This window comes from Glandiceps talaboti, chromosome 8, assembly GCF_964340395.1.
Source record: "Glandiceps talaboti chromosome 8, keGlaTala1.1, whole genome shotgun sequence".
Taxonomy (NCBI): Eukaryota; Metazoa; Hemichordata; class Enteropneusta; family Spengelidae; genus Glandiceps; species Glandiceps talaboti.
Genome location: NC_135556.1, coordinates 4,730,581 through 4,756,500, shown reverse-complemented (window position 1 = coordinate 4,756,500; position 25,920 = coordinate 4,730,581). Strand labels below are relative to the sequence as shown.

Sequence of the window (25,920 nt, the reverse complement as noted above, 5' to 3'; positions counted from 1 at the left end):
TCATAAATTGTTCATAATTTTTAAAAAGTCTATCCATAATTTTATAATTAATTATATTACAATATTAATAAATGTTTACACTGCATACACTAAACAACTATGATTTTACTATGTCAAGTAATTTTTTGATATTTACATTTGCTGTCAATTCTTGGTCAATTTGTAACAAAAAACATTTCATCTCATCTCATTGATATACATAAAAGTTGTTTCTCTTCACTGGCATGTTGAAATGAAATCATATAGCCTGTACATTATTAGGAAAGATGGTATACAATAGTAAATGATATACCCTGTACAATCTATTCTGAAAGATGGTATACAATGGTAAGTGATATACCCTGTACAATCTATTCTGAAAGATGGTATACAATGGTAAGTAATATACGATGTACATTCTATTCTGAAAGATGGTATACAATGATAAGTGATATACACTGTACATTCTATTCTGAAAGATGGTATACAATGGTAAGTAATATACCCTGTACATCTATTCTGAAAGATGGTATACAATGGTAAGTAATATACGATGTACATTCTATTCTGAAAGATGGTATACAATGGTAAGTGATATACCCTGTACAATCTATTCTGAAAGATGGTATACAATGGTAAGTAATATACGATGTACATTCTATTCTGAAAGATGGTATACAATGGTAAGTGATATACCCTGTACAATCTATTCTGAAAGATGGTATACAATGGTAAGTAATATACGATGTACATTCTATTCTGAAAGATGGTATACAATGATAAGTGATATACCCTGTACAATCTATTCTGAAAGATGGTATACAATGATAAGTGATATACCCTGTACAATCTATTCTGAAAGATGGTATACAATGATAAGTGATATACCCTGTACAATCTATTCTGAAAGATGGTATACAATGGTAAACAATATACCCTGTACAATCTATTCTGAAAGATGGTATACAATGGTGAGTGATATACCCTGTACATCTATTCTGAAACATGGTATACAATGGTAAGTGATATACCCTGTACAATCTATTCTGAAACATGGTATACAATGGTAAACAATATACCCTGTACAATCTATTCTGAAAGATGGTATACAATGATAAGTGATATACCCTGTACATCTATTCTGAAAGATGGCATACAATGATAAGTGCTATACCCTGTACAATCTATTCTGAAAGATGGCATACAATGATAAGTGCTATACCCTGTACAATCTATTCTGAAAGATGGTATACAATGATAAGTGACATACCCTGTACAATCTATTCTGAAACATGGTATACAATGGTAAACAATATACCCTGTACAATCTATTCTGAAAGATGGTATACAATGGTGAGTGACATACCCTGTACAATCTATTCTGAAACATGGTATACAATGGTAAACAATATACCCTGTACAATCTATTCTGAAAGATGGTATACAATGGTAAACAATATACCCTGTACAATCTATTCTGAAAGATGGTATACAATGGTAAACAATATACCCTGTACAATCTATTCTGAAAGATGGTATACAATGGTGAGTGACATACCCTGTACAATCTATTCTGAAACATGGTATACAATGATAAGTGATATACCCTGTACATCTATTCTGAAAGATGGCATACAATGATAAGTGATATACCCTGTACAATCTATTCTGAAAGATGGTATACAATGGTGAGTGATATACCCTGTACATCTATTCTGAAACATGGTATACAATGGTAAGTGATATACCCTGTACAATCTATTCTGAAACATGGTATACAATGGTAAACAATATACCCTGTACAATCTATTCTGAAAGATGGTATACAATGATAAGTGATATACCCTGTACATCTATTCTGAAAGATGGCATACAATGATAAGTGCTATACCCTGTACAATCTATTCTGAAAGATGGCATACAATGATAAGTGCTATACCCTGTACAATCTATTCTGAAAGATGGTATACAATGATAAGTGACATACCCTGTACAATCTATTCTGAAACATGGTATACAATGGTAAACAATATACCCTGTACAATCTATTCTGAAAGATGGTATACAATGGTGAGTGACATACCCTGTACAATCTATTCTGAAACATGGTATACAATGGTAAACAATATACCCTGTACAATCTATTCTGAAAGATGGTATACAATGGTAAACAATATACCCTGTACAATCTATTCTGAAAGATGGTATACAATGGTGAGTGACATACCCTGTACAATCTATTCTGAAACATGGTATACAATGATAAGTGATATACCCTGTACATCTATTCTGAAAGATGGCATACAATGATAAGTGCTATACCCTGTACAATCTATTCTGAAAGATGGCATACAATGATAAGTGCTATACCCTGTACAATCTATTCTGAAAGATGGTATACAATGATAAGTGCTATACCCTGTACAATCTATTCTGAAAGATGGTATACAATGGTAAGTGATATACCCTGTACAATCTATTCTGAAAGATGGTATACAATGATAAGTGATATACCCTGTACATCTATTCTGAAAGATGGTATACAATGGTAAGTAATATACCCTGTACATCTATTCTGAAAGATGGTATACAATGGTAAGTGATATACCCTGTACATCTATTCTGAAAGATGGTATACAATGGTAAGTGATATACCCTGTACAATCTATTCTGAAACATGGTATACAATGGTAAACAATATACCCTTTACTATAATTTGAGATTGATAATTTACAACAATAAGAACAATTGAGAACCATTACACCATAACTCTCTGTAAAACACTTTGTGAGAAATAATGCAAAACATAGTCAGAATGTATGAGTTGATGTTAGTACAAAATGACATCAATATTATCATCTTTATTGCCCATAACTCTTCTAACAACTTATAAATAACAAGCAAATCAGTACGTGATAACCAAGTATACTTTGACAATGACACTTTAAAACAATTTAGTACAGCAAATAGCACCATAGCCATCTGTGAAATACAGATACCATCCCTGTGTCTCTAACTGGCCTTCTTTACCAGAGAGATGCACACTGTAAAAATTATGAGGTCCTTTCCCGAGGAATGGTAGTACTCCTCTCAGGTTGCCATGGTTACTGTACCAGTATAGGTATTCTTTGTAGAAGGTATCCTCTTCCTCATTAAGGGTTACAGCCACTACAAACCCAACTGTAGAAGAGAAACAAAGTCAAATATGTCAAGTTGTTAACTTGCCATTGGAACAATTTGATATCTTTGTTTAGTTAATTACGAGTGACATAAGGGGCCTTGTCATTATGAGTTAAAGTTGAGTAGTTACACAATCCTTATGATACGAGTATTTTCCAGCTGAATGAAGAAAATATTGGCAAATAATTATTGAATATATTTACTTTTTGGTCATAGTAGAAACTATGTAACTTGAACTTCATGAATGAACAGCTGGACGGGTTTCTATGTCTCAAAATCAAGGCTCAGAAAATCAAAATGATGGATTTGAAAGTTTACTAATAGTTTACATAAAAAATATTTAATCATCTGAAATGATTGTTTGGTTACGAGCTAGCTGACATCACAGTTTCCTCAGCTACCTAGCAACTGTGAACTATAGGTGGCGCTCTCACCTTCCTCACTTATATAATGTGCTTCTTTGGCTATTCCTCCAATGTCAACTTCAGTTGTTACATTCAAAGGTGCAGGTCCTTCATCACTGGTGACAAAAACGAAACTAAGATTTATAAATTAAACACAAAACATAATATTTTATCAAACATGATTTCACTTTTTCAATATTGATCTTATCATCTTAGCATTAAACAGACAAGTATGTACAGATTTAACCACCCATTTGTTGTAATATTTCCTCTCATTATTTTTCATGAATATAAAACTTTACATTCTATCATTTAAAGGTATTTTGAATATTTGAGTTACATTTACAACCCTTGCAACAGTTGTCCAGAAATGCTGCTGATAAGAACGTCGTTGTATCAGTGGTAGTTAATTAAAACTGACTTTGTAGCTGCCGAAAAATTGTCTCCTTATCACACAATATCAAGCAGACATATATTGATACAAAATAACATTGAGTGCCTCTGATGTAAGTTCTTGCCATGTTCTTCTCTGCTTTGTTATGTCTGTGAAAGTTAGTCACACTGCCATATACCATACCACTAATTTTCACAGACATAAAACAAACTGATAAAGCCATACTGTGAATCTACATCTGAGGCACTCTCTATTGTTTTTGCATCAATGTATGTTTGATATTGTAACAAAGAGAACTTAGACTTTTCAGCACCTTCAAATCCAGTTTTAAGAGTCCACCACTGATAAAATGACATTATGATCAGCAGCATTTTGAGACAACTGTTGCAAGGGTTGTAATACACATTACAAAGAAGTGATCACTACAAACTACCCATACCTGTTTTGACATGATCTATCAAGTAGATAGACTTTGGTGTCAGCAGTAAACACCAGTCTGTACAAATCCACTTCCTGGCCACTGGGATCCAATCTTGTAATCTTCCTAGATGCCAACACATCGATGTTTTGCAGTTCTTTGTTCAACCATTGGCCAGATAAGTCATTGTGACTGTCAAGTTTGTTGAAGGTGACTTCAACGGAGAGCAAAGTGGGGGCATCCAGGAGAACCAGTGCTGTCTCTGTTCGTATAAAGATGGTGTTGTAGCCTGCCACTAACTGTCTGGGTTGAAATAAGTCCACTGAATTCCACTTCCCATCATGCTTCATATCATGTGCTACAACTCTGTCAAGGTCAAAGGTCACAAATCAAGAATGGATTTTTATAAAGATTCTAGAAAATGATATGATGATGATACAGATTGGTGTCTGTAAAGCTAATACCATACATGTTAGCCAGGAGACATTGGAGCGGTACTTTAACATTTACAACAAATTACTGTAATCACATAGTTATAATATTTTCTATCTTTGTGTACATACTGTAACTGGAACTTTTCCAATTTCTAAAGTCATAACTTTTGATTGAATATTCCTTTTATCTTACTTCTTTTTCTTTAAAGGGACACAAGCTGAGTTGAAATGTTTTTGGGGTCTAATATTTACTCCATAGTAAAAGGTACTCACAGTATTCTATTTACTAATTTCTACTTAAACTAAAACTGAACTCAAACCTGGTATTAGGATGTAACTTATAAATGATCCAATTACACAATTATTCATTTTCTGATTTCTAACTCTTAACACAACCTTCCATGAAATAATGATTTGAAATCACCATTTTCTCACCTTCCCATTTCATCAACACCATCAACACCATCTATAATCAAACCAAACAGTAGACTACCAGTACCATGTGACAATCTGTATGGTTTACCACCATCTGGAAATGGTAGGCTGACGGTTTTCAACACAGATCCATGTTCATCAAAAGCTGTAACACTAATAATGACAAATAGAATCAATACCAGTATTAGAAAAAATACACTGTGGGGGCACTAGATTTTTAAAATTTTAAAATTCATATATATTTAATATACATTTACTCTTAAGGGTATTATCAGCCATTGATACGTTTATAAAATTAAATGTACTATTGTCCATTCAGACTGTTAAACTTTTCTCTTTAGAAAAGTCTATTTTGTTGTTGCCATTTTCGACTCTTTTCATATATCACCATATATCATATCATAACATTTCCTTTATGTGCGTAAATTTGTAGATCGGTTTTGGAGAAAATGTATGAATATAATCAACCAATTGTATAGAATCAAGGTACGGCTGCTGTGGAAGCACATTGTGTATGGATACAGAATATATTGTAAGACTTTTGATGTATTTAATTTAATTTTGATGGTGGCGATGTGTGCTGTGTATATAGCAGGAATTTGGAAAGAAGAGACATTGAAACAAATATTTAAGAGAAGAAATATTTGATATCAATTATACTAAGAAGAACAAAATATTGAAAGAGTTTGACTTTGTAAGCTGCTTGTGGAAATATTACGTTGAAGGGATATAAAGTCAACTTTTGAAGAAAAAATCATAACAAATAGAATAAAATGATTGTACTCAAATCTCTCTTCATGGAGAGGCATCATAACATCTCACAGGAGAGTCTATCTAACCTCACAGTGGAGTCTATTTAACCTCACAGTGGAGTCTATCTAACCTCACAGTGGAGTCTATTTAACCTCACAGTGGGGTCTATCTAACCTCACAGTGGCATCTCACCTCACAGTGAAGTCTAATCTCACCATGGAGTTTAACCACAGGAGAGTCTCACCTCACAGTGGCATCTCACCTCACAGTGAAGTCTAATCTCACCATGGAGTTTAACCACAGGAGAGTCTCACCTCACAATGGCATTTCAACTCACAGTGGAGTCTAATCTTGCACAGGTGTTCAACCTCACAAGTGTCTAACAAAGTTGTCTAATCTCACAGAAGTCTTACCTTACAGAGGACTAACTTCACAGAAGGTTTACCTTACAGAGGACTAAGTGTAGAACCTCACAGAGGGTGTTTTAACCTCATAGAGGTAAAGAATTTCCTATGCCTATATATGCCTATACTGTGTTGTTTTAACAATATACAGAAAAATTAAATATATGCTCACACTTACCCAAGACTTGATGATTTATAGATCTTCTGTCCGACACAAATCACATTGACATCTTGGTGTTTAGGATAGCTACAGTGTGTCAATGGTATTGTGGACTTCTCATACAGAGAAGGACTACTACAATCCTCAACAAAATAAATAACTGGCTTGGAGAATGTTTCAAAACTTGACATATCTAAAAACTAATCAAAAGTCATTGTAATTATTACAAGGTGCACAGTCTTTAACTTTGTGTCTCTTACAACAGAATTCTTAATTCTTTGGACATTTTACTGGGCACACATACGTTTTTTTATGAGCAAGACAACATTAGAAGTAATTGGATATGAGATCCTTATCTACGCTGACCAATCATCCCCACTGAGTGGTAACATAATAACAGCTCACACACACACAGTCTGGTACTGAGATACAATTAGAACTGAAGTGTTGGTGAAACAAGCCACCAGACTGAACTTCACCCAATGTCTACATTCTAAACACACTGTTCCTACTTATCAAAGCTGACCAAAGAAACAAAGAAATGCAAAAGAATCTTCACTACACAGCATTCGGATTATACACTAGCGTTATCTTCATTACGACTTTAATAGTATGAAGGTAATGCTAGTGTACAATCGGAATACGACTGTCAGGAACTAGACTAGGAACAAGTTATAAATGGATGTAGTGAAGTTTTATTTCTTTATTACACTGATCTTAAAATGTCGATGTTGAGTAAACTTCTGTGGCTTTACCAAAACTTCAGTTGCTCTGTGTATGTCTTGGTAGCTGACTGCGTGTGTGTGTGTGTGGCTATAGTGTCACTCAGTGGGGATGACTGGTCAGCTTTGATAAGTAGGAACAGTGTGTTTAGAATGTAGACATTGAATGAAGTTCAGTCTGGTGGCTTGTTTCATCAACACTTCAGTTCCAATCGTATCTCAGTACCAGACCGTGTGTGTGTGTGTGTGTGTGTGTGTGTGTATATGTGTGTGTGTTTGTGTGAGAGAGAGAGAGAGAGAGAGAGAGAGAGAGAGAGAGAGAGAGAGAGAGAGAGAGAGAGAGAGAGAGAGAGAGAGAGAGAGAGAGAGAGAGAGAGAGAGAGAGAGAGAGAGAGAGAGAGAGAGAGAGAGAGAGAGAGAGAGAGAGAGAGAGAGAGAGAGAGAGAGTGAGTTGTTATTGTGTCATCACTCAGTGGGGATGATTGGTCAGCATTGATAAGGATCTCATATCCAATTACTTCTAATGTTGTCTTGCTCATAAAAAAAACCCAGTAAACCGTCCAATGAATTAAGAATTCTGTAGTAATTGTTCCTTCAGTTTCATTTTTAAAATATTCTTATGACATGGAAACATGGTGCATTCTGTGAAGTAATTGATAGAGTTCTCATCAGGATTATGCATAGGGTATCGACATGACATGACATATTCAGTTTTCATGTACCACAGCATTTGAGGAAAATAGTGTCAATGGCACTGCAACACAACTGTAGTCTATGTGTCATTTTGCTATCCTTTTCATTTTAACAACTTGCCAACTACCACATAGTATTTTACAAATTTCAGTTGTATCTTTCGAAATGAAAAAATGTCTGGTGACTTACTATAAGTGTGTCAGCATTGGGAATTCCATTCTTGTGAGATGCATTCACCATGACAAGTACAGTAGCTTCTCCATAATATGCCACGTTTACGAGGCGAATGTTAAACTTATCCAGATTTTTATGTCTTCTTCCTTTTTTATCTCCGTCAGCTTTTTCACCACAGACACACGGATAAGATGCAAAGACATGCTGGACAAATATACAGAAATAATGGATTATTATGAGTTGTCAAAGATGAATATTTTCATATCAAAGACCCGCTGAAACATTACAAACATACTCAGTAACACTTATTACTTACACTTCTTTTAGACTTGGTACTCATATTACATACCTATATCCCATATTTCATAACACCAGATACACATCATTTGATTTGAAACCTGGTCAGGTATAGTCTTAATGGCACCATCAAGGAAATGTTCAAACACTTGCCAATGCTAATTCAAAACTGTTATTTAGATAGAAGCAATGCTATGAGCTCTGTGAGGAGAGTGTAATACATACAACAACTCAACACTATAGAAGCAATGCTATGAGCTCTGTGAGGATAGTGTAATACATACAACAACTCAACACTATAGAAGCAATGCTATGAGCTCTGTGAGGATAGTGTAATACATACAACAACTCAACACTATAGAAGCAATGCTATGAGCTCTGTGAGGATAGTGTAATACATACAACAACTCAACACTATAGAAGCAATGCTATGAGCTCTGTAAGGATAGTGTAATACATACAACAACTCAACACTATAGAAGCAATGCTATGAGCTCTGTGAGGATAGTGTAATACATACAACAACTCAACACTATAGAAGCAATGCTATGAGCTCTGTGAGGATAGTGTAATACATACAACAACTCAACACTATAGAAGCAATGCTATGAGTTCTGTGAGGATAGTGTAATACATACAACAACTCAACACTATAGTAGCAATGCTATAAGCTCTGTAAGGATAGTGTAATACATACAACAACTCAACACTATAGTAGCAATGCTATGAGTTCTGTAAGGATAGTGTAATACATACAACAACTCAACACTATAGAAGCAATGCTATGAGTTCTGTGAGGATAGTGTAATACATACAACAACTCAACACTATAGTAGCAATGCTATGAGTTCTGTAAGGATAGTGTAATACATACAACAACTCAACACTATAGAAGCAATGCTATGAGTTCTGTGAGGATAGTGTAATACATACAACAACTCAACACTATACAATAAAATTGTCATCATTAACTAATATTGTGTTGACTATAATGTTAAATCAGAATTACTACTTACAGAATAATTCAAGTCCCATCCTCTTTCATAATGTTCTTCGAATTTCTTCTTTCTTTCTTCAAAGTTGGATATGACAACATTTTTCTTCTTCTTGATCTCATCATACACAAACTTCTTTAGAATAAGTTTCCCTTCATCACAATCCTTTCTTGCTTGCTTTAGGAGTTCCTGCAAGGGATTATATAATATTCATAAATTTAGCTGTCTAAAACAGTAGAACTCCTCTAAATCTTGTTTGATTTTCAAGCAGTTTGCTAAAAAATGTCCACTTCTAATAAAAGTGGATACTGACTAGACTTTGACCTTCCACAATGACATACCAAATAAAAACCGGTGATATCCAAAGGACGACTGCATGCATAGTTTGGCATTTATTTGAAATAAAAGAAACCCTACCTGAGACAAAGACCTAGCTAGCAATCCTCAAATAATTAACAGCACGGAACAATACAAATCTTTTTCTTGTCTGTGAATTAACCTTTGCCCCCCCCCCCCCCCCCCCCCCCCCCTTCCAAGCTCCAGCTCTTTGACCCCTTGCATTTTGCTGCCAAGTCCAGCTGAAGCCTGGTCTGATTTATAGTCTTATTTGTACTTGTTTATTTCAAAGGTGACATCGTTTCATACTAGATTCATGATTGTTGGACAGGTGTTTTGTTAAACTATAAGATATGTCATGTTGTTTAGCCCTATCAGGTTTCTAAACCTCTGATAGCTCATAGCATGGCATGAATGTCATTGACAGTATCTTACAGACTAGTGTTCTGTTTATTTTTACTTTCCCTTGCCAAGATACCTACCTCCCTCAACTTTTGTCTTATCATCTTTCGTAAGTTGAGTTGATAGAACTGTTCTGGACTTCTCCACTGCATGTAGAATGCTTGGTTGCAACAGCCATGACTTTCCAATTGTTGGACAGATACAAGATTTACAGTGACATGACGGGTAGAATCAGAGTAAACACAATATGGTACAGGGAGTTGGTCCTCACACCCTGTCAAAATAATATAGAAACAAACTTTAAAAAAAATATTTTCATTTCAGATTGAAATTTGTGAGATATTGTTCAGCCCTATCAGGCTTCTAAACCTGTGGTAGCTGATAGCATGTGGCACTAGCATGAATGTTGTCTTTTACAAACTAAAATGGTTGAAGAATGCAATGATAAATAAGGCAAATAAAATTGAAAGATTAAGTGCTACATGTATATGGTTGTCATGTTTTAAAACCTAGAAAAAACCCAGCTTTCTTGTATTTGCGTTAACAAATTTAGCATATACCTGAATTGTCAATGTTTCTGAAATCTTTAATACAAATTAGCATAATTCTGAAATGTCAGACAGCAATAATTCAACATAACTTCTCTTTTACTACCTTGCATATTTGTGGTGCATTTGTCATTTCTAAAATAGTGGAGACGTCTTTACAAATATCTGAAGTTATAGGCTTGATGTGATTAACACTATAGGTTGGAAGATACAACTTTCGCTGGGTATGAAATATGACAAATCCAATACTGTGGAGAATACCATCAAGTCTTGCATACACCTTACCATAGGTGATATGTTTGTGGTTTATTACTGGTTGTTTGTGGTTTATTACTGGTTGTTTATTACTGGTTGTTTCAAAACAAACATAACATTCAGAATTGTATAATTACCAAACACAATAATACAACTCAAATAATGGCACTAACTACAAAATATGGATGGATATACAAAGTCAATTTGGCCACATTTAACATCTTCCAGAATAATTATTGATACATGGTATCTCTCTACAATACAAATCAATTTCATTTCAATATATCTAAAGTCAAGTGAGACAAAGAAAAATGAGAAACAATCTAACATTTTACATGTGAGTGAGTGAGTGAGTGTGTGTGTGTGTGTGTGTGTGTGTGTGTGTGTGTATGTATGTATGTATGTGTGTGCATGTGTGTGTGTGTGCATGTGTGCATGTATGTGTGTGTGCTATTAGTGTTCATAGTTATAATTATTATGAAAGTCAATTCAAGTTAAGTTAGGGCCCAACTGACTTTCTAGACCTACCTTACTTTCATCATAGCTATACTAAAGTTAATTGTTCAACTTACAAAAGAACTCTGATGTTGAGGGTGATGTAAGCCATGGTTCACTGACACTTGGTGTATGGGCAATGCATACTGATCTGTTAGGATGCAAACAGAGATAAACTATTATCTTGATGAAATGTCTTAGATATAGATGGAAATAAACATCATCAATATTGCCAGTGAAAACAACTTCACTTTATACATATGCAGAAATACATACTTATGATGACAATTCTAGTGGCAGCCAGGGCTGACGTCATGGATGAGAAATGGGTATTTGCTTTGGATTTTTAATTACCGGTAATAGCAAAATGCTTTCTTGTTTTCCTTCTTGAAAAAACAAAGTTAAACAGCATACAGCAAGCCCATTTTTGTAACTCAATAGATTGCAACAAAATAAAACTTGTCATACATGTGTAAAAAGTTTTGAAATTGTACATAAGGAAGTGATTTGTAAACAAATTAGGTAAAGACAAATAATCCCAATGTCATGATCAGTTCTGTGCATGCATTTGTCATTTCCCCAGATATTACAAAGAGTAACACTGAAGTAAAGCACGTTCCCTATGTGCTACACTTGTTTACAGCATTGATATCAAGTGTAAAAAGTATACTCTTTCAATAGGTTTATTTACAAGCCTAGCATGTGGCCTTTCTAATGTGGTCCATTAGCAAATGAAACAGTATACCTTTACACTTGATATGGATGCTATAAATGATTGTGATACTTACAGAAAACACTTTTCTTTTAACTAAATATCACCACCAATCAATACAATGTGATTAAAAGTGATTACGAGTTTTGGTTGGTACATCTTTGGCCATTGGGGGCCATGATTTACTCAGTGTCTGGGGCAACTCACCCATCATATGGATCCAACAGAATGCCTCTCATCGATGGAAGGTTTAGGTAGATATCACCTGTCAAGTATCCTTCATCATTAATATGCAGGTTGAGGAGCTCACTCTGCTTATCAGCAACAATATTCACACTAAAATGAAAGATACAAATTGATCATTTTTGGTACATTTTATGAATTCATAATTAAAAGATTATTATGCACATGTAGTTGTGTTCTTGTATAACATATGGACAAAAATTGACAATGGTATTGCAGCACAACTGATATTGTTAATAAGTAAAAAACACTGTTTCCCAAATGTACTAATTATCAATCTAATCAGCTCATTTGGAAATATTCTTCCAACACTCTAAGTAACTTCCCTATAATTAAATTGGTAACTGCTCTAGCTGTTGTTGAAGTGGTCCTGTTTGATCAAGTCCTATTTGGATCCTTATTTGCATATTAAGAATCACACATTGGAGACATTTATTATCCGGAGGAGCAGCCTTGTCAAATATCAACTGATAGTGAATTTATTTGTTTAAGATCTTTTGACTAAAAATGCCCTTTCTTTTAAATCAATTAATTTGCTGTTACCTTTTTTGACTGATGATTGGAAATGTGAACTGTCTCCTCCACAGCAAGGGTATAGCACAAATCGATTTGTGTGTTTGTTGGACAGCTGTAACTAAAGGCTGTACAATGCTGGATCTTGACGCATTACGTATTTGTCTTGCAGGAAAGCCATGAGGATGACTAATCCCATCACAACTGAAATCAAAAGAGAATTAGCCATTACGAGATGAAGCCATAAGCCAAGCAGGTGGGGTTTCACAAGTAAACAATGTTATTATACCTGACTTGCTGACTCACCAAGTCGGGGTTGTAGCAAATGGACGGCGAATGGGGGAAAACCGTCATGTATAATTGACAGAATTGAAGAGAAATGGGATAAATCATGAAGACAACCAACTTTACTATATTTTCCATTTAATCATGTCTGCTGTGTGTCTAAAAGATGTCACTGCATATTTCCGGGACTGCTACAAGTATGTATGCAACTGAACCACAAAGAATGAAAAACAAAAAAACATGAAATGATTTAGAAATATTGCAAATTAGGACCTTTTCTTTCTTATTATATCTGAATGTCTATGAATCTGTTACATGCAAAACATATGTACCCCAATAGTATCTCATCTTTGTGTCAGGTTTGTTACATGCAACACACATGTATCCCTATAGTATCTGACCTTTGTGCCAGGTTTCATGAAAATCAATATATACAAGGACCATGATTTGAAAATCTAAGTAGCATAATTAGTCATCCCAAATTTATGAAATTTTTTATTGGGCTTTTGAAATCATCACAGAAAATGTGTTCACCATATTGTTGTTGAGGAAAATCTCAATCAACCCTGTCTATGTTCTTTCTTTGACGAAATCACCAATAAATGAATATGAATATGAATATGAATATGAATATGAATATGAATATGAATATGAAATACCACCTTACCATGCTGAGTACGATCTAAGTGCATGCAGTGATTCTGTACCCATCCCCAACATTGCCAACACAAATGCATAGTATAAATTCAGACCCTGGAACATGACTTGATTCTTCATTAACTTCTCCAGTTTGTTTTTAGCTTCATGTAACCATGCACAACTCTCATCTTCATCTGATTTGATGGAAGGATCTAGAATAGTAACAGTTCAAAATTATCAAGTCAATCCTTCACAATTATTTTGTTAATCAAACTTCAAACGTATATATTATTATTATTATCACTTTATTTCTGATTATAGAAACTAATCCATAGCAAAACAAACAACAGACAAAACACATTAAAATAGACGCTTACTCCAAATACTCCACAAAGCACTGTGTGTTAATACTGAAAGAGATAAAACAGCAACCTCAAACGGGTTACTTGAGAAATGCAATCTGCTTAGAAAGCTAAGAGATTTTTTCCTAATGATTTCATCAAAGGTTAAAATCGAAAAGTTGACAAACATTGCGTTATTGCTCTGAATAAAAGAATGTTTAACGCCCAACAATTTACGGAAAACCTGTGAGTAAAGCTCTCTTGGCTAGATTAAAAGTATTTACAGAGAAAATACTCCACAAATAAGAACAATAAGGAATATCACAAAGGACAGAAAACAAGTGACATTTAACAGGGAGGGACACAAATTTAAAGTCACGAATTAGAGCATTACCTCTGACATAAAAAATATATTGCATGGTAGGTTTAAGAAAAGGTTAGGAAAAAAAATGTCGTCACAGGTTTCAAAATTTTGGTAAGTACTGCAGAAATTACTGTTTTTTGTATATACATAGAACAAAAAAATGAATAACACTTTTGACAACTTTATTGTCAGTCAAAGTAAGATGTATCATTTGTCATTCACTTTGTTTCATTTTTTACTTAAAATGTTTGATGAAAGTGCCATGACCTGCTTGTACAGGATTATCTCCTACATAGTGTAAAAGACAGCAAACTTACCTGTACTCATACCAGCATGAAAACAAAGGAATGCTTCTACTGCAGCACAAGTCACCTCTGGAGGGCAGTCTTTGGGTGATGCCATCACAGCACTCCATGCACTGCATGAATTGACAGCTCTCGTTTTGTTCATTAATCTGAAATACATGAAGTGTGTATCAAAATACACATTAGTCTCCCCTCCTTGACTCAATCCACCAATCAACTGACATCTACTGGGGTGATACGCTTTGAAGATACAATGTATGTTATTCATGTTTGATACATAGTTATGTTCTAATGTTTCTATAAATAATAACAGAGTAATTATACAATCTATCCTACTGGACTTGTCTGTTGTTTTGAGTGCATACAGTTTCACACTTCGGGCTGACTGATGATCTAGACTCTAGAGATAGGTGGTTGGTGACATGTGACTGACCATTGATCATATACTGCAGCAGTTAGCATAAATGACTGCATCACATAGTAATCCTGCAACCTAACAAATGCACTGCAGCTCACTTACCCTTGATCCCATGCTGCAGCAGCTAGTATCAATGACTGCAGCACCAACAAATCATGTGACTTCACTGATCCACCTGCACTGCAGCTTACTTCCGCAGCTTGGCGGTAACATTTTGCTGCAGCGGTAGGATCGCCAAACATAGCATACATCAAACCAGAATCATTCAAATACATGGCTTTCTGTAGGTACGGTTCATATGACTTCATTTTCTTCATGTCAGCTGAAATGTATTATTCACAAAAACTACTATTAAAAAAAAAGCTGAAAATTCTGACTCAGTGCTCTCCCCATGAAATATGAAGCACAGTGGCTCATTTGCAAAATATTTACATAATTTGTTTGCATATCATTAACATATCATTTGCATGTCATATTGGGCAATCAGAAATCTAACCCATAAAGTTTGAGCTGCAACTTCTAATAGTAAATACAGACATACCGAGAGTAAACCCTTATTTATCTACCTATATAAACTAATGCATTCACAAATTTATGGAATAACACTGTATACAGATAACTGATGGCTTATTTTATGTAACCACTTGTTGAACATTTTTAATTCTGCCAGAGATTCTATACAATGGATCATGCTGTGAAAGTGGGTAAAAATTTGGATAAATTTTAAATTTCTTAAATTGTATGTTTTAAATTTTACTGTCGATGATCCCAGGGCACTCAGATAGATTTTATTTTGAAGTGTTTCTACAATGCCTTTGAAAGAAACTTAATTACAGTATTACTGACCCATTGACATATATACCTTCTGTGACTATAAGGTGTTTACTGTACAACTACTGGTACATCAAGACTGTATGATACATAGACTAAAATATTCATCATTGTACTCCACACATAGAACAAAGATCAGCCTCAAAGACTGCCCTCAACCAGGAATCTTTACATAATATATATTAAATGCTGTAGTGCTGTCACAGTGGCACATATATAGCATACATCATTAGTAGTAGGCTAGTCCTATCCTTCATAGAATCTCAAGATCTCTCTTTACATCTAGCTCAATGAGGTCCTGCAATGGAATTTTAAATTGCCACTCACACAGTCATTAACACCATGTCTGTGTCAATAAATCACAAAATTCCACCCAATAATAAGTTAGTGCTTATTTTGGGTAGTTATACATAGTGTCCAAATATGGTAGCTTGTCATTATCGTAAACCACAGCCTCTTTTATGCACCGTCCAAAACACACCGCCCAGAGGTGCGTTATTTCGTAGTATCGTGGAAGAAATAAGAACCTTGGTTTGCGAGAATGAGCTTTGTCAGATCAGGATGCTACTTATAAAGTTTGCATCATTCTAACAGTTGGGAGTTTACTCATTTGCATAAGCAGCTTTTGGTTCTTCATTATTTCTCATTCAGCTAGACGGGGTGAAGAGATGATTCAATGCCATGGGTAGCATCTAGACTACATTATAGTAGTACATGTAAATACTACAGAATATAAAATTGCTGACCTGATACAGGGTTGATTTTCTCAGCTGCGTGACACAACATCTGTGATGCCTGAGGTAAATGTCCTCTAGCCCACCATACATATGCCAATGCAATGTCAAAGAGATGTTCTATTAGTCTTGGGTACCTACAAATGATCCAATCAAGTAGGAAACTACATGAACTCTTTGTAGTAATATATATGCAGACTTGAAGATAGCATTGTACAACGGCTGCCATTTTGAATAGCACTCAGAGAGATAAAAAAGAAAGAAAAAGGGAACTTTTAAAATTTTCAGTCATCAGACCTGACTGGTGTTGTTTTTCTCTGACTAATAGGCCAGGCCACCCATACTTAATTTTACGTTCCTCATTGTAAACCCTTTAAAAACAAATTTTAAAAAGTAAGAGTATGAGTACATGTAAGTGATACTTTCATTTACTTCATACTTTAACAGTCTGACTGACTTACAACTGATAATTAAAGTCGGAAGGAAACTTTTTGTTTTATTTTATTTTAGTTCAGATCAGTCATGATTTTTTTCTAATCCTGCCATTGAAGGCATCAGTTTTTTGAGATTATTTTGCCAGCTTTAAGAAATATAGGCTCAGTCGGGCATTCTGACATTTTTGACACAGTCAATTGACTAAAATGTGAAGCTTTTGCATCAATTCTTGTCACGTCAGATGATAACATGTGGAAAATGTTAATGAGATTTTTTGTTGAACCGTACGATATTATGAGATAAATGTTTGTATTTGTCTAGCAAGATGATACAATGTAGCAATGGTGGTAAAATATTTGTCAGATGATGTTTTGTTTCAGGTTTTGTGATTTTCGTTGTAACTACCCAGTATACAGTAAAATGATATACCTTGCTCTGAGGGCTATTTTAACCTTCATAACAGCTGCCTGCCTTGCTTTGTTCATAGCTGTTTCATCACATTCCTCTGTGGATGTAGATCCTCTGTGTTTGAAGGATGATGGCAGCATCAAGTCTATGGCATGAACCAGGGCTGAAAAATTTGAAATGAATTCAGAAAAGTATATCATCAGGGCAGTGAAGTTGTTGTACATACATTGTAGCATGCCAATCATATACAGAATAATTGGTCTAGGTGCATTTATGTTGGGTGATTAAAAAAGGGGAGGGGGTGTCAGCACCACATTTCTCAATACTTACTTTTTCTCAGTTTACTGGCCATAATGTCCATGAGATGATGAGGATGACAGTTGGGGTGGTTGATGGGTGTGATGGAGGATGGGGTGGGGGTGGGGGTGGGGGGGGAGGGGATATTTAATCAAAGAAAGGAAAAAGTACATGGGGGGGATTGTTTTAACTTGTTGGAAGGGTGGTATACATATTATAGCAATAATACAGAATACTAATTTTAAAGCTGCAATTGGAGCAATTCTGATATTGTTTTGCTAGACATGTTTAAATGACTAGACTGTACTCATATCATATACACCCTGACCAGTATTGAATCACCAGTGACTAAACATATTTGTGCAGCTATACACATAATACAATGTATGGGCAAAATAAATCCAACTGATTTTTGGGTGATCAATGAAAATTGATTTTTGGGTCCCATCCTAAAATCAGCATCCTACTGTGATCCCAATTTAAAGCAGTTAATACTGCATGAAGAATTTGACCTGTAATTAACATCTACAATGCATAATTAATTTTCAGTGGATATATTGTTGGTTGTGTGATTGAAAAAATATAGTTCCCCAGTGACAGCTACATGTAGGGTGTCTTTAAAGTAACTCACCTGCTAATTCCCACCCAGAGACAGCTAGGGTGTCTTTAAAGTAACTCACCTGCTAATTCCCACCCACAGACAGCTAGGGTGTCTTTAAAGTAACTCACCTGCTAATTCCCACCGAGCTTGATTATCTCCTTTGTTTTCCTTGGAAATTTTAACTGGAATTGATCTGACTGTTTCTGCTCTAACATTTACAAACAACTCGGAATTATCAACTTTAGATAGCCCATCTTCAAGAATAAACCTTCCACTTTTATTACAAATTATTTCCGTTGGCTCAAAATTTTTCTCATTAATAGCGATGTTTCTGTGTAGCCACTTTAGCTGTAGAGAATGGAACACCTGTCTGTCTTTTAGTACTTCTCTTTGATGTCGCGTGATGGGTAATAATGAACCCTTACTGGTCTGTTGACAAGCCTTCAAGCATATCTCCATTAAAGAAGGCACACTTTTAACAACATGTAAATTATCAGACTTTACAGGTTCAATATCATTGTTTACATCATCTACAAAGGGAGCAAAGAAGTCTAACTGATCTTGCCGAAAGATTCTTTTGCGACGTCGTTTTTGACTTTTACTTCGGCTGCCATGTCGTTCCGATTGCGGTAAGGGTGTTTCAGTGATATTCAAATTCTCAAGTGATAGTTCCTCATCTGTTGATTCACTTATATCTTCATCAGCTGTGAAATATTCATCAGATTCACAGCATTCCTCTGTCTCCTCTATATCTTTGCCCTCGTCATCATCATCATCATCACTACTTCTATCTTTCACCTCTTGTTCCTCTCGTCGTTGCTTTTTATTCCGCTTTCTTTTCTTCGGTTCTATCGGTCTAGAGAACTCCCAGGACACCATGCGAGCAAAAGTATGTTTTCTAACAGGAGATGCCAGTTTCAGGAATTCTTTCTCACCACCTTCATCTGTTGCCATGGTGACTGATTAGATTACATGAAACGCCTGTTGATCAAGAAATATGAATTCAAATATACAGAATAGCACATCAAATCTACGATTTGGATTTTACCTACTGACTTTTGTTTTCATTTGCAGAAGTAACTCTTGTAAATCAAGAGCTGATTTAATTTCACTCGGGTACATGTACAAGAGATCCACCTGTGCACCAACTAGAACTCGCAAGGTTTAGCTACATTTAGCTACTAAGCTAGTTCCAACTTCTATGGCATGATGGCATGACTAGTAGTATCAATATTCTTGTTAGCTTTCTGATGTCTATTTGCATCACATGTTATTGACCCATCACTCTATGGGCCCTAAACGGCAAATATTTGTACCAAGGTTATGTAGTATTTCCACTTCGGTCCCAACAAGACAAGCTGCACGTACAAGAAATACAACGACGTTCACTTACTTGTACACTGGGTAGGCAGCTCTCGCAATCTCTCCGGTATTACAGCTGCTCATAAAAGTCTTGAGAGGACGATTAAGTCAAGCTCCGTGTGCCAGAAGTGACGGACTACTCCCGGAGACCAATGCTGTATTACACTCACGCCCTAGATTGCAACACGGCTTGCAATCAACAACTGGGTTGCTCAGCTGGCATTTGAGGAAGTAATCCAAACACTTGACGCTTGGTGGCGCCCTAACTGGTCAAACCGCATAAAATATTTTCACTTTCTAACGGTCACAGACAGTGAGTGGAGGTCCCGTCTATGGTGAAATATTTTATTACCTCGGGTTCCTTACACTCTTTCAAGTAACAAAATCTTTTCATATCATTAAGAGACTGCAAAAAATAAACCTGTCTGTGACAGCAATGCTTCCTCATTGCATTTCATATACTTGTTTTACAATAACTAGTTTAGGGCTTACAAAAAAAAGGCGGCAAGGTGATGTTACAAGTAAATACTTAGTTGACTAAATAAACGAAATATTACAAGTAATATTCATTAGTTGTTGACGAAATTTACCAAGGCTGATAAAAATGTAATTAAATATACTGTGTTATCTATTAAGTGGACCATATATTTCCCATCAGAAAGTGAATCACAGTACTGGTACTAGAGTATACTATTACACAACCATACCTTCAGTGGGTATAATATGGCAAAAAACGAGAATAAGAATGCTAACAACAACAAAATTTACGTTTAAAAGAGTAACAATACAATAATGAAATCACAAACAATTTTTTTCATAGTTAATATAGTTATAGAAATGCTTCCAAAACATATTAAATGTTTCAATTATTCAAACTTTCCAAACTCATCGAAGTATTTAAAACGTTAGCATAAATACCTGTTACTGAAGTCGTTCTGGACGCAAACCACAAGGGGAGGGACGAGATAAATGTATCGAAACGCGCAAAGTACATCATTCCGTGCATCTCCCAATGTACAAATACTCACTCTGTTACAACCCTATTATTCACTCCGTCACAAGCCCCCCCCCCCTCAGTCCCCAGTCATACCATTACAAGCAGTCACGTTTTCAACACTTGAGCTTTTAGTCTAATAACAACTGAATCCATATACGAGTATATACATGTATATTGTTTATAGACATGTCTCAAGGTATGGATGGATGGGTGGATGGATGGATGGATGGGTGGATGGATGGATGGATGGATGGATGGATGGATGGATGGGTGGGTGGGTGGATGGATGGATGGATGGATCGATGGATGGATGGGTGGGTGGGTGGATGGATGGGTTTATTTTGTAGATAAACGTGTCCAGTTTTCTAGCCGGCATACTTAGAATGTAAATTGTCGTGTATTACGGTCATTGGAACTACCGTCATAACTTAAATTTACGCCGTTTTAACGTGCACCCACCTTTATAAGTAGTTAGGAATGATGTAACCCTAGTACTGTACATGTGTACTGCATATATAAATTTTAACGAATTTCACAAATTGAGAGTAAATAACCATTGGACTAAAGTCTAAACTACTGACTTTGACTACGTGACACAATCACAGAAAACATCCGCCGTACGTATACGCGTGTGTAATTTAGTTGCTACTTTGAATAAAGGTCACAAGTTAAAACATGCATCGGTCGGTATTTGGATTCAATTGTGAGGACGTAACATCGATCGTTCCTAAAATAAAAGCTACAACAACATTACAAATAGACTGTAAATACCAGTACTATTCGCAAGACGTGTATGGTATATGTGTGCAGGATTCATGACGGCCAGAGAGAAAAAGAGGAAGTGGCCGAGAGAGAGAGAGAGAGAGAGAGAGAGAGAGAGAGAGAGAGAGAGAGAGAGAGAGAGAGAGAGAGAGAGAGAGAGAGAGAGAGAGAGAGAGAGAGAGAGAGAGAGAGAGAGAGAGAGAGAGAGAGAGAGGAGGGAGGGAGGGAGGGAGACAGACAGACAGACAGACAGACAGACAGACAGACAGACAGACAGACAGACAGATGTGACCATACGCAACTGTAGAACCTTTATACAACAATGTATTTTTCATGGCACATAGCACAACTAAAATTCTTTTTAGCATGGTTAGGTAGAATGGCTTTGATTGACAAGGTAAATACGATATTTGGTTCCGATTACATTGTATTCCGATGAAAGGGTTGTTGTTTACACCGGCAAACAATGTTCTGGTGAAAGATCTAGGGTAAAGTTTATAACTGGTTAATAGTTCTGACGCGTACTGGGACCGGACTCAACACCGAGTCAACACAGTGCAGTGGCACACTTCCAATATGCTAGTACATGTACCGACATAAGGAGATACAGTTGATGAGCTGGCACAATTTCCCTCTGACCATGGGCATTTGACGATGGAGATCTGAGAGAAGTAAAATGAAAAAAAGAGAAGGGGTATGGAATTTGTCCTATCCATTTCATTAATATAATACGAGTAATCATCTGTCAACAAGACTTTAAAATACGAACAAAACCATGTCATGGACAAGTTTTTTTTTTGTCTTCGGCGATAAAAACATCGTAAATAAACCCAGCACAGTGACAAGCCGCTCTCGGTAACAAATGTGGCAGGTTTCTAATGTTTTATACAGTTTTGTTTAAGAGTGCGATTTTGTTGACGACTTCGTCAAACATCGCCAATTCAGAACAACGCAGAGCGATAAACATGCAAAGTAGAGGTTCCCGAAAGAACTCCTTGACCCGTGACGTAGTCATGCATTATTCACTACATTCACATTGGTATACTGAAATCAGGTGTTTCGCGTCATCATCAATAATTGTTGTTATCGTTACATAATAATTTAGTTTCATCAGCTGGTTGTACCATGTTTTCGATCAGTATGATGGGAAAAGTTATTTTAATATTTCACGCACCAAGCATTTTGCTAGAAGACATTGTTGGCATGCTGTGTTTATTCGATTTTCGGAGGGGGGGGGGGCGCTTGATACCGACATCGACTATAGAGTACTACATCTATGGTCAAAATCTGTTTGATAACATGATTCTTAGAAAAATCAGTGCCAGCGGATCCATCTTGTGAAAACATTAGTCATTGATTTATGTGGCTAAGCATTAGAAGGAAAATTACGAAAAAAAAGTATGAATACAAGGTTCCTGGTACACACTGTGATCTGATGGTGTTTGTTAATATAGTATATTAGAGTGTTGACGTCGCGATGATTGAATCAACAGGTAGTAGGTGTGACGTATTGTGACCTTTGACCCGTCCTCCATGCCTACTTTTGTCAAAAGGGGCTGTTCTTACATTCTACATCAGATCCGCTGTCATTAAGCGTTACCAATCCTATTTTCCAGCTCCATGTGGACAGATTTGAATGGTAATTAATGTATGACAAGTCCATCCTATCCATTGGAATATTCTAAAATTTCATATAAAGCAACTGTCACCGTTCAAAAAAATCGTGCTGTACAGAACTGCTGTACGTAAATGTGTATGCATCAATGCACTAGTCCTGTCACATATCAAAGTCACAGGAAAATTGTCGGAATGTATCAACTTTTTCTGTTCCCTCCTTTCTTTTGAAAATTTCCTTCTTCAGGTCATTCGAGTTGTTCAAAATCTAAAAATCTTCCACTATATATAAATCATTCAGATTAAAATGTCACGTCCTTCAAATACATTGTCACAAACACGGCAGAAAAACTGTTCAAAATGTTGACATAAATGTTTTGTTTTGTTTTATTTTCGGTTTGTTATTCTCGATGCACTTACTGAATATCCATGTCACAGAATTATTCATACATTAATTGTGATTGGAGCATACATGAGGTAACATGTCTGTTCATGATTGGTGTATACTTGAGGTAATATATCGGTTCATGATTGGTGTATACTTGAGGTATGTCAGGGGGTGTGTCAATATATTAGCTGTCAATAACATATATTTGATACAAAGTCATTTTGTAACATGCCGTACTTTTTTCCAGCTAGAATTGAACACGTGACGTAACAAGCCACGTGATTTGTCTAGATAATGCTCCACCAATGGCGTAGTTGACCACACATCCTTAGAGAGTTATAAACCACAGGACAGTATTCGCAGCTCAAGATAATCTTGGTTGGTGTTCAAGTTGTCGTCATGTCTTGTCCAGTGGCTCACTATCAAATCGGGAGGTAAGATCAAGTTAACTCATGACGTAATATCAGAGAAGTTCCTTTTCTTCAAAAACAACGTTTAATTTCTTAACATCGTTTTGTCGAACCGGGACGTTTCTCCTGAACTCACACACTTACATGTGGTCACTGTCATATTACTTTCGCACCATCTCTTCTGACATTAACTAAAACACACAGATCTTACAAAGAACTCGAGGAAAATGTTCATCTATAAGACTCAATTATATAGAGTGGATATATCATACTTTGCAGTACCAATGCAGTTAATTTGTGCGACATTATTAAGTCTTAAACAAGTTTTATGCATGTAAGCCAAAATGACTATGGCGTGACTTGTCGGAGTTGATGAGAACAAATATGTTAAAAAGACCAGCCTATACAATGATAGTTGAAAAACCTATTGTGACCAACACCTAATACATAGTTTTGGTATTTATAATCTTTGTTTACCTGACACAATGGGAGTCTTTTATAGAAGTGAAAAGTCATGAATACAACGAACAGTGATATAATCTTATATAAATGAAAATTGAATATTTAAAAGTTTTTAACGCGTGACACTTATTAACAAAAAACTCTCAATACGGCATCGACATATGGGCTAAATATATATACATATATGATTGTATGAAATCACTGAATTATATGCACGATGCATTTTTTTGAGAACATGCGATATGGTGCAACCAATCGTGGTAATAGCAAAATGGTACATCTTTGTGGTTTTGGCTCTCTCTGAGGCTGTCACAAACAACGGTTCATTAATCGCACAATTCCATGGTCATAATGTTTTGTTGATGTTTTTCCAACTTCAAGGATGCTGTCTATGATGAATCTAAAAAGAACAGCCAACTTGATACGCCTGACTACAGGCTCTCTCTGTGGCATTTACGTTAGGATTTTTTCACGCCAATTAGAAGGCTGCAAATGACAAGAATTTGACTTTCCTCCAATTTACTTGAAAAAATATAAATGAAAAAAAAAAGTCAATCAAACTCTTCTATATGAGTCTGAATATCAAGGGTGGTATTTTGTATTGTGCCCAAAACTGTACTGTGTAAAATCGTCGGCCTTCTAACAGCTACAGTCGTGTTTATCGCACGTGACGAAGTCCGGGTAGAATCTGGCTATTGACAAATCCAGACCACAGTCAACGAATCCTACTATGGTAGACGTCGTGTCTTTATCACGAGTATCGTCTACGTTCAAGGGTATTCTTCACATAACAATTTTTAAAAAGTTGTTTAGATGAACAGTTCTTGTTTTGTTGTTTTTCTATGTTCTGCTTTACCGTGCTACACGCCAGGGCTACACGGCGCCAAATAAACGTTAAACCATCCAACATGATCTGAGGTAGGATGCAGACGAATTCCTTGACTCGTGTTTCTTAATAAATACCTCATTCTTGTTTCTTTGTTAATTAGTTAGTTAGTTAGTTAGTTAGTTAGTTTGTTGATCTATTAAATGTTTCAACTTCATTATTTTACTTTCGACAATGCAGCGTTGTCTCCTCCCCCACCTGCCCCCAACCGACTCTACAAAAATATAAAATACGCAGTTAGCAATAGAGATTACAGATAAGAATGTAGGTAACAAACAAAGCTTTGGTAACAGTTTACTTTGAACTTTACGGACAAATTTAAGACCTTGGCAAAGTGATTGTTTACTTTTACTTTTCAAATAGAAGTTGATTATTTGCCTACGTTACTACTAAAACTTGATAGCATGATAGGCTAGAGAGGTACACAGTAGTTTG

The 25,920-nt window shown here is 35.7% G+C and overlaps 1 protein-coding gene across 1 annotated transcript; it reads right to left on the bottom strand.

The window, feature by feature from the left end:
* Positions 1 to 2,923: 2,923 nt before the first annotated feature.
* On the bottom strand, positions 2,924 to 19,558 carry LOC144438730 (uncharacterized). The gene is made up of 17 exons (XM_078127883.1): positions 18,733 to 19,558; positions 17,728 to 17,869; positions 16,876 to 17,000; positions 15,401 to 15,620; positions 14,893 to 15,029; positions 13,899 to 14,082; positions 12,977 to 13,150; positions 12,398 to 12,526; positions 11,556 to 11,629; positions 10,261 to 10,454; positions 9,464 to 9,631; positions 8,166 to 8,354; positions 6,580 to 6,761; positions 5,245 to 5,397; positions 4,397 to 4,741; positions 3,594 to 3,679; positions 2,924 to 3,159 (listed from the first exon to the last, which is right to left on the bottom strand). Exons 1-17 carry the CDS (start codon positions 19,556 to 19,558, stop codon positions 2,924 to 2,926), a joined length of 3,564 nt encoding a protein of 1,187 aa, XP_077984009.1.
* Positions 19,559 to 25,920: the final 6,362 nt, after the last annotated feature.

Coding starts and splice junctions, on each gene's coding strand:
- LOC144438730 (XM_078127883.1), bottom strand. CDS start 19,558: ATGGCAACAGATGAAGGTGGTGAGAAAGAATTCCTGAAACTGGCATCT. Junction 15,621..16,875: donor GAAAATCAACCCTGTATCAG/GTCAGCAATTTT, acceptor AATACATTTCAG/CTGACATGAAGAAAATGAAG. Junction 6,762..8,165: donor CCAATGCTGACACACTTATA/GTAAGTCACCAG, acceptor ACTTTTGATTAG/TTTTTAGATATGTCAAGTTT.